This window comes from Mizuhopecten yessoensis, unplaced genomic scaffold (genome assembly GCF_002113885.1).
Source record: "Mizuhopecten yessoensis strain PY_sf001 unplaced genomic scaffold, ASM211388v2 scaffold7713, whole genome shotgun sequence".
Taxonomy (NCBI): Eukaryota; Metazoa; Mollusca; class Bivalvia; order Pectinida; family Pectinidae; genus Mizuhopecten; species Mizuhopecten yessoensis.
The window spans coordinates 631,542-642,787 of NW_018407185.1; the positions used below are offsets into that span (position 1 = coordinate 631,542).

An 11,246-nucleotide genomic window follows, 5' to 3' on the forward strand; every position below is an offset into this window, starting at 1 on the left:
CTGTAAACAAGCAAGGACAACATAAACCAAACGAAAATAAGGTATACATCATATGACAGGGCCTCCATAATACAACAAGATGGACTGAAAAATTACGTTTAAAACATTTTTTATTTTTTTTACAACAATTTTGAAACATTCTCTCTACTTTTATCCATCACTCTTGTTGGTCCGGATGGTAGTGCATTGGGGGTCTTAATGTGGGATAAAAGATTCATGAAATAGATATAATTAAAGCTTACAGCGCAAGTTAAAAAGCTTTCAATTGAGATTATAATAAAAACATTTTTTCTGGTTTTGAGATCTTCCCCATCTCTTCCGACCATCGTTTCTAAGGAAGTGCCAACATTTTAGTTTGTTTGCCCTTGCTTGGTAGCGAGTATGGGTCTCGCTGGTTGTTTCTTATAATTATGGCACATTCTCGAAAATTGTGTATCCAAAATAAAAGGTATATTACAGAAAATACTATAAATCCCATATATATCATCAGTCTTTCACGTGCATAGAACCGCTTACACACAAAGAACTCTTAGTCTTCGTCGTGTAGAGGCTTTACTAGCAAAAACATGCACTCCCAGACCTGGGTGAAGTCAGCAATGTGAAATTTGATAATTGAACCATTATCATGGAAATGATTGGAATAAGTTTTGTTTTCACACAGAAGAAAACAACTAGTTGAATATTTGAAAGGTAGGCATTAGTGTTCGTCGTATGTTTGTTTCTTTCAGGGCTGTTTTTTGGGGGGGAGGGGGGCAGGGATTGTGCATTAGATATTTTAATTGATTGTGTTTTACTACTATTTCCACTTCTTAGTTAAATGATATCTTTGATGTGTTCTATCTCAATTTTATTCCACTGATCATGATCTGATACAAAATGTCGGTAAAAGATCGTGAAAGTGTTATATATATAGTATAGTAGTGTCGTCTTGCGTACATATTGAACAAATGATAACCGGTTTGTTATCTAGGCCACGAAATTCATAAAATTCAGAAGTTTTGGTCATCTAATCAGGAAGCCCAAGAAGGCAGAAAGGCCAAGCATTCAAGTCTTGTGTACTTGTTGTTTTATTTTATATTTTCCTTCACAGGAGCTTGTTTCTTTATTGTTATTATAAATATATATATGGCCAAAAAAATAATACGTTTATTTCAGGTAACCTGCCTGAAAAAATTATGGTAGGTCGGTAGGCAAATGATTTTATTTTAATGTTCTATTTTCAAGAATCAATGTTATGTTTTATTTTCAATTTTTCAATGCTTTTCCACCCATTACAATGGCTATTAATTTGTCAAGAATAAGGTCCGACTCCCAGAACAGGTATAAAATACATTTTAATGAGTTGCTATGAGCTTTGCCTGGCTAATAAATTAATCTTAGATATAAGTAGGAGATGAAATATCCAGGGTCGGTTGGGATACCTAGCTATAGCCTGAAGCACTCATTTTGTTTTTTTCTTATCCGTATAACCAATTACAGGATACATAGAAAATATCGATGGTTTATCGGTTTTACATCATAACCAATGATCAGTTTGTATTCGGCAGTAATAAACCAATTGATGATCAATTGCATAATCGGTTTATAATTTTATAGGACTGAATATCCAAACAAAATGAGAACACTACTGTTACATCAATAGACAGAGCTGTAAACTATACATTAGGTTTCATTCTTTTCTAATGAATTGATTTCAAGCAACTTTTATGCAGTTTCATCAATCATATGGTAAAAGTCCTAAGAATAAATGACTTTCAATGCAAACTCATACATTTGACACTTCGATTTCCATCATAAACCGATTACATCAATCATGGCATTTGTAATCATAAAGGGTAAACGATTTATTTTTGATTAATAGAATACGATGTTTATATTTAATAGACGTATTAACTGAATCACCTCTGAAATTTCATAATGAACTATTCCAAACTTTGAATTTGGTTTATCTGGTTTTTTTAACATTATCGGGTATAAATCCTGGCGGACCTACAAAAGTTTATGTAGGCCTTGCAAGGCTTTATCAAGGCTCGCCTGAAAGCAGCATAAGATTACGAGGTCCGACCTTATTTCCTGAACAAACAACTCTGGTCCAACCTGTTCAACCATTTGGATCACGATTTACAAAAGCGGTCTCTGTCTACTAGACTATCAACAGGAATGTTTGATTTGTGAATCGTGTTGCGCGCCGAGAACTGGTGACTGTAGCACTAACCTGATTGATGAGCAGGGTAAGATATTCTGTCGATGGTGGAGCCTGGAACTTCTCCATGCACAGCGTGGACGACACAGCGTTTGGCAGGAGGCGATGAACTGCTGACACAGATGTGGCGATGCCGAACACGAAAACAATGGGCAGCTGGCTCAGGTAGTTACTGTAAAACATTATACATGTACAATGAGATTTATATACACATCCGAAAACAACGGGCAGCTGGCTTATATAGTATTATTTTCTATGAAATCGTGACTCTATCACTTTAAATGTTTCTTGGCTATAGAAAATTAACAAAACATAGTGTACTTGATGTGTTCGCGATGTCATGATCAACTTCAAATGAGCTTCGGTGCCATCTATAACATTATATGACGTCATATCTAATCAACGACATAGATCACATGACATCACAATTAAGACCATATTTCAATCACATATTCAAATTATTACCCTCTTGTGTAGCTCCCATTTGTTACCTATGGGAACATGATAGATTCAGGTGAAAAAAATATATGACTCCCAAAAGAAAGGGCAATGAATGTGTAATACACTTCAATGATACAACAAGTTGGTTTCTGTTTTATCTTCTTATATACAAATATCTAACAGTACTGGTACAGGTATGTCCTCTACTGTGTATTTGGTAAATGAATTCAAAGTCATAAGAAGTTATTTTAAATGTGAATCTGTGTCAACGTCTGAAACCTCCAATGAGCTCGAGGGAGATCTCCCTCATTCCACATTTCCAATGAGGGAGATCTCCCTCATTCCACATTTCCAATGAGGGAGATCTCCCTCATTCCACATTTCCAATGAGGGAGATCTCCCTCATTCCACATTTCCAATGAGGGAGATCTCCCTCATTCCACATTTCCAATGAGGGAGATCTCCCTCATTCCACATTTCCAATGAGGGAGATCTCCCTCATTCCACATTTCCAATGAGGGAGATCTCCCTCATTCCACATTTCCAATGAGGGAGATCTCCCTCATTCCACATTTCCAATGAGGGAGATCTCCCTCATTCCACATTTCCAATGAGGGAGATCTCCCTCATTCCACATTTCCAATGAGGGAGATCTCCCTCATTCCACATTTCCAATGAGGGAGATCTCCCTCATTCCACATTTCCAATGAGGGAGATAGTGTGTGAAATGCGACAGAAACTGCTTTGCTCAATTTATCTTTCCCTTTTAAGCATCAAAATAACTCCAAAAAGCATAAATTTGATTCAGACACACCTGTTATGATCATTCCACTCACCCTGCAGTAACTAGGAGATCATTTGACCACGGGATGAAGATTTTGAAATTGTATGAGTTTGGATTTGAATGAGGGAGTTTTGAGGGAGATTGGGTCAAAATGAGTGAGTCTCCCTCCTAATGACGGAGGGTTGACAGCTATGAATTCAGTAGCCATTTTTATATGAGGGAAAATGAAACGGGAACATCTCTATGGCCAGATTGTATTCTGTTACCTGCAGATGGTTATGAATTCCTGTAAGACTCTCGGCTGAAAGCTCTCAAGATCTTCAAACACCATGATGACAGGTGGGAGGATCTGAATGTCCACCAAATCACCTTCCTCGGATTTCCGTTTCTTAGGACTGGAATGGTTCAACTGTTATAACGAAATTATAATCATATTTAATGCATGAATAAAGGAACTTGTTATTAGTAACTGATTACATATCATCAATACTCTAGGGATTTTGCGCCCCTGGAATCAATCATAACAAAATTGAAGGCAAGCGGCTATCTATTTGATTGGTATCAAAAAATTGTACAATCTGCTACTGTAGCGGCGATATACAAGTAGATACTTACAGTATATTTATCATCGTACAATCTGTTACTGTAGCTGGGATGTATGAGGATATACTTACAGTATATTTATCATCGTACAATCTGCTACTGTAGTTGGGATGTACGGGGAGATAATTACAGTATATTTATCATGGTACAATCTGTTACTGTAGCGGGGATGTACGAGGAGATACTTACAGTATATTTATCATCATATAATCTGCTACTGTAGCGGGGATGTACGAGGAGATACTTACAGTATATCTATCATCGTACAATCTGCTACTGTAGCGGGGATGTACGAGGAGATACTTACAGTATATTTATCATCGTACAATCTGTTACTGTAGCGGGGATGTACGAGGAGATACTTACAGTATATTTATCATCGTACAATCTGTTACTGTAGCGGGGATGTACGAGGAGATACTTACAGTATATTTATCATCGTACAATCTGTTACTGTAGCGGGGATGTACGAGGAGATACTTACAGTATATTTATCATCGTACAATCTGTTACTGTAGCGGGGATGTACGAGGAGATACTTACAGTATATTTATCATCGTACAATCTGTTACTGTAGCGGGGATGTACGAGGAGATACTTACAGTATATTTATCATCGTACAATCTGTTACTGTAGCGGGGATGTACGAGGAGATACTTACAGTATATTTATCATCGTACAATCTGTTACTGTAGCGGGGATGTACGAGGAGATACTTACAGTATATTTATCATCGTACAATCTGTTACTGTAGCGGGGATGTACGAGGAGATACTTACAGTATATTTATCATCGTACAATCTGTTACTGTAGCGGGGATGTACGAGGAGATACTTACAGTATATTTATCATCGTACAATCTGTTACTGTAGCGGGGATGTACGAGGAGATACTTACAGTATATTTATCATCGTACAATCTGTTACTGTAGCGGGGATGTACGAGGAGATACTTACAGTATATTTATCATCGTACAATCTGTTACTGTAGCGGGGATGTACGAGGAGATACTTACAGTATATTTATCATCGTACAATCTGTTACTGTAGCGGGGATGTACGAGGAGATACTTACAGTATATTTATCATCGTACAATCTGTTACTGTAGCGGGGATGTACGAGGAGATACTTACAGTATATTTATCATCGTACAATCTGTTACTGTAGCGGGGATGTACGAGGAGATACTTACAGTATATTTATCATCGTACAATCTGTTACTGTAGCGGGGATGTACGAGGAGATACTTACAGTATATTTATCATCGTACAATCTGTTACTGTAGCGGGGATGTACGAGGAGATACTTACAGTATATTTATCATCGTACAATCTGTTACTGTAGCGGGGATGTACGAGGAGATACTTACAGTATATTTATCATCGTACAATCTGTTACTGTAGCGGGGATGTACGAGGAGATACTTACAGTATATTTATCATCGTACAATCTGTTACTGTAGCGGGGATGTACGAGGAGATACTTACAGTATATTTATCATCGTACAATCTGTTACTGTAGCGGGGATGTACGAGGAGATACTTACAGTATATTTATCATCGTACAATCTGTTACTGTAGCGGGGATGTACGAGGAGATACTTACAGTATATTTATCATCGTACAATCTGTTACTGTAGCGGGGATGTACGAGGAGATACTTACAGTATATTTATCATCGTACAATCTGTTACTGTAGCGGGGATGTACGAGGAGATACTTACAGTATATTTATCATCGTACAATCTGTTACTGTAGCGGGGATGTACGAGGAGATACTTACAGTATATTTATCATCGTACAATCTGTTACTGTAGCGGGGATGTACGAGGAGATACTTACAGTATATTTATCATCGTACAATCTGTTACTGTAGCGGGGATGTACGAGGAGATACTTACAGTATATTTATCATCGTACAATCTGTTACTGTAGCGGGGATGTACGAGGAGATACTTACAGTATATTTATCATCGTACAATCTGTTACTGTAGCGGGGATGTACGAGGAGATACTTACAGTATATTTATCATCGTACAATCTGTTACTGTAGCGGGGATGTACGAGGAGATACTTACAGTATATTTATCATCGTACAATCTGTTACTGTAGCGGGGATGTACGAGGAGATACTTACAGTATATTTATCATCGTACAATCTGTTACTGTAGCGGGGATGTACGAGGAGATACTTACAGTATATTTATCATCGTACAATCTGTTACTGTAGCGGGGATGTACGAGGAGATACTTACAGTATATTTATCATCGTACAATCTGTTACTGTAGCGGGGATGTACGAGGAGATACTTACAGTATATTTATCATCGTACAATCTGTTACTGTAGCGGGGATGTACGAGGAGATACTTACAGTATATTTATCATCGTACAATCTGTTACTGTAGCGGGGATGTACGAGGAGATACTTACAGTATATTTATCATCGTACAATCTGTTACTGTAGCGGGGATGTACGAGGAGATACTTACAGTATATTTATCATCGTACAATCTGTTACTGTAGCGGGGATGTACGAGGAGATACTTACAGTATATTTATCATCGTACAATCTGTTACTGTAGCGGGGATGTACGAGGAGATACTTACAGTATATTTATCATCGTACAATCTGTTACTGTAGCGGGGATGTACGAGGAGATACTTACAGTATATTTATCATCGTACAATCTGTTACTGTAGCGGGGATGTACGAGGAGATACTTACAGTATATTTATCATCGTACAATCTGTTACTGTAGCGGGGATGTACGAGGAGATACTTACAGTATATTTATCATCGTACAATCTGTTACTGTAGCGGGGATGTACGAGGAGATACTTACAGTATATTTATCATCGTACAATCTGTTACTGTAGCGGGGATGTACGAGGAGATACTTACAGTATATTTATCATCGTACAATCTGTTACTGTAGCGGGGATGTACGAGGAGATACTTACAGTATATTTATCATCGTACAATCTGTTACTGTAGCGGGGATGTACGAGGAGATACTTACAGTATATTTATCATCGTACAATCTGTTACTGTAGCGGGGATGTACGAGGAGATACTTACAGTATATTTATCATCGTACAATCTGTTACTGTAGCGGGGATGTACGAGGAGATACTTACAGTATATTTATCATCGTACAATCTGTTACTGTAGCGGGGATGTACGAGGAGATACTTACAGTATATTTATCATCGTACAATCTGTTACTGTAGCGGGGATGTACGAGGAGATACTTACAGTATATTTATCATCGTACAATCTGTTACTGTAGCGGGGATGTACGAGGAGATACTTACAGTATATTTATCATCGTACAATCTGTTACTGTAGCGGGGATGTACGAGGAGATACTTACAGTATATTTATCATCGTACAATCTGTTACTGTAGCGGGGATGTACGAGGAGATACTTACAGTATATTTATCATCGTACAATCTGTTACTGTAGCGGGGATGTACGAGGAGATACTTACAGTATATTTATCATCGTACAATCTGTTACTGTAGCGGGGATGTACGAGGAGATACTTACAGTATATTTATCATCGTACAATCTGTTACTGTAGCGGGGATGTACGAGGAGATACTTACAGTATATTTATCATCGTACAATCTGTTACTGTAGCGGGGATGTACGAGGAGATACTTACAGTATATTTATCATCGTACAATCTGTTACTGTAGCGGGGATGTACGAGGAGATACTTACAGTATATTTATCATCGTACAATCTGTTACTGTAGCGGGGATGTACCAGGATATACTTACAGTATATTTATCATCGTACAATCTGTTACTGTAGCGGGGATGTACGAGGAGATACTTACAGTATATTTATCATCGTACAATCTGTTACTGTAGCGGGGATGTACGAGGAGATACTTACAGTATATTTATCATCGTACAATCTGTTACTGTAGCGGGGATGTACCAGGATATACTTACAGTATATTTATCATCGTACAATCTGTTACTGTAGCGGGGATGTACCAGGATATACTTACAGTATATTTATCATCGTACAATCTGTTACTGTAGCGGGGATGTACGAGGAGATACTTACAGTATATTTATCATCATACAATCTGTTACTGTAGCGGGGATGTACCAGGATATACTTACAGTATATTTATCATCGTACAATCTGTTACTGTAGCGGGGATGTACCAGGATATACTTACAGTATATTTATCATCATATAATCTGCTACTGTAGCGGGGATGTACCAGGATATACTTACAGTATATTTATCATCGTACAACCTGCTACTGTAGCGGGGATGTATGAGGATATACTTACAGTATATCTATCATCGTACAATCTGTTACTGTAGCGGGGATGTACGAGGAGATACTTACAGTATATTTATCATCGTACCAATCCGCTAATGTGGCCAAGCTGATTGGTAGATTTTTCTGATTCACTTCTGGAGAATCCTCGTCATCTTCAAACTGGAAGAAAGTATGTCAAAGCTTGTAGGTTTCAGTACAATAAATCTTGTCATATGTTTTCCGTATTCAACGATGCTATTTCTGAGATATAAAAAATGTAGGTTATTATTAAAAAAGGTTAAGTATTGCAATGCTTACTGTACGATTGCTTTTTTACTCTTGACTTCCTGCATGAATCAGGAAAATACTGCATTATTTTTTTTTGAAATTTGGAAGAAATTTCATGGGTTTTTTTCTTCATTTTTGGGAAAATAAAGCTCTTTTAAGCCAGAGTAGGTAGTCTGTATTCGGCTGTAAAACTAGGAAAAAACAATCACTGCCCAGCCACATACCAATCTGAATTTTGAAGAAACAATTACAAAATGTATTTAATACAGGGTAAACAAATAAAGACAATTAATAAAAAATTCCCAACATCTTCATCTTTCAGGTTGTGAAAGAATTAAAACATGACATGCTTGCCAACTTTTTGAAATTTCCATGGAGGAGATTCTGCATGCTCAAAATTTAAACATAAATATTATGTGTGTATCACCCCACATAAATATTATGTGTGTATCACCCCCTAGAGACAAAATAACCCTTGAGAAAATGAGAAAATTTTGAGTTGTTATTTCAGATGAAATCAATAGATCTTAGAATATAGGAATAGTTTAGCAATTTCACTGGGTGAATATACTAAATTTAAGGGTCCAAAATCGGGAATCTCCCTCCTAAATAGGGAGAGTTGGCAAGACTATGACATGACAACCATACAACGGAAACAAAACCATACCAGCTGAGGGTTCTTCAGGATCTGTCCCAAAAGTTTGGAGAGTGTGTTTTTGACATTGTTGCAATCTTTGGATTGAAGAATGGCAACAAGGGGGGAAACTCTCTCCTGAAGCAAAGTAACAAGGGTGGCAAACATCACGCCATGGTCCGGTGTGTTTACGCCTGCAACAGAACAGTTCAACATTGTTACGCCACTTTTGCATATATATATATATCCATAAGGATCATTTTTCTGCTTTTATGATATATATAGGTCAGTGCTTTTCCAGTCCAAGTGTGTTTAATCATCTAATGCAGAATATTATTCTGCACCACCCGGACCATTTCAGCAGAGTAACATATCTGAATAGAATATGGTAGGCCGGTCAGGATTTATTTTTTATTTTATTTCATTATTTTTCTTTGAAGGAAGGGGGAGGGGTGTTAATTTAAGAAATTACTAAATAACCAAACATATTTGTAGGCCTATAAAATAATAATATGGGATTGAACTCATTCACCCCTGAAGACACATTTGAACTCTTCCAATTCAAAGGTTGGAATAGTTCATTATGAAATTTCAGGGATGAATGAGTTAAGTTTGGTTTTGATACCTGTGTAAGAGTAGATATTTACATAGTTGCCTTCTTTTTTCCTCCATCAGTTTGTTTGCACCCGGTGGAAAAGTTATCCCAACACTGGATGGAGTGCATTCAAGTGAGATAAAATTGTTGGGTCGGAGGTAAAAACCAGGGTATGTCGGGGTACCTGAAGGAGACATAATTTTCTGTTTTGGCCTTATAGCCTAAACTATGTTCAATACCTGTAACAAGAGCTGCTGTAGGGATTTCCTTGGTACGAGAGTCCCCTGTCTGACTGGATAAGGTAAATCTGGAGTGGCATGTCTTCGTGAACTTCAAAAGGTCATCAAATATCTTCGTGTTCAAATCTGACTGTAGTATCTAGAATACAATACAAAGAAAACCATGATTCTTTTGTGATCGTTTATCCTGAAATATTAAAAAAAAATAAAGTGAATCTAAATTCAATTTTAACTTTGCATACATGCCAGAATTCTTGGAGACCAATCTGTGAGATTTACAAACATTTTAAAGCACAGTGCATGTACATGCACTGTGCTTAAATTTCAGTACAATAATGATGGGAATTGGTTCTATTTTCATATTGAATATTTACTGGATGTCCATGCTTGAATTAACAGATTATCAATAAAATTTGCAATTTTTAATTGCGATTATTTGAACAATTTTTAATTGCAATTATTTGAACAATTTTTAATTGCGATCATTTGAACAATTTTTAATTGCGATTATTTGAACAATTTTCAATTGCAATTATTTGAAAAATTTGAGTATGTACTGGTATATCCTGTTTTCTTTTGATTGAATACTGAGCAGTTGTTTCATTTTCATAGCAATAAATAACAAGAGGCCCAGAGGGCCTGTATCGCTCACCTGGATACCTAAGCAATCATGGCAAACTATTCTCCAAATGAGATCAAGGGAATATGCAAGACCCCAAGGCCAGTCTGTTGTAGCATAGCTATATTAGATTTTTCATGCCCAGCAATTTTATGTATTGTTATAGGGTGGGGATCTCAACTGTTTCCAAGCTTTGACTCAGAAACTAGGTCCCTAGAGTTGTGGCCAGACCCCAGGATCGATTCTAATATCGTGACTGCATTTGTCACTTTTTGCCAAGCATTTGTGTATATAGTTTTGGGGTGGGGATCTCAACCGTTTCAAAGTTATGACTCAGGGGCCAAGTCTGCAATGGTGGGGCAGACCCTGGGATCAATTCTAATGTCATGACTGCATTCGTCTCTTTATGCCCAACAATTGTATATATAGTTTTGGGGTGGGGATATTAACCATTTCAAAGTTATGACCCAGGGGTTAAGTCTCCAAGGGTGGGGCAGTCCCCAAGGCCAACCTGGAAGCATATGTGCAATCATCTCTTTATACTCAGCA

General features: G+C 37.3%; 1 protein-coding gene across 1 annotated transcript in view; it reads right to left on the reverse strand.

Moving 5' to 3' along the window:
• The window catches only part of LOC110454191 (origin recognition complex subunit 3-like), a 32,331-nt gene that overhangs the window by 16,126 nt on the left and 4,959 nt on the right, over positions 1–11,246 (reverse strand). The window contains exons 4-8 of the mRNA XM_021503568.1: positions 10,079–10,217; positions 9,278–9,438; positions 8,410–8,502; positions 3,695–3,837; positions 2,216–2,375 (exon numbers count right to left, since the gene is read on the reverse strand). Of these exons, the coding sequence (XP_021359243.1) occupies positions 2,216–2,375; positions 3,695–3,837; positions 8,410–8,502; positions 9,278–9,438; positions 10,079–10,217 (696 nt within the window). The remainder of the gene's footprint in view (positions 1–2,215; positions 2,376–3,694; positions 3,838–8,409; positions 8,503–9,277; positions 9,439–10,078; positions 10,218–11,246) is intronic.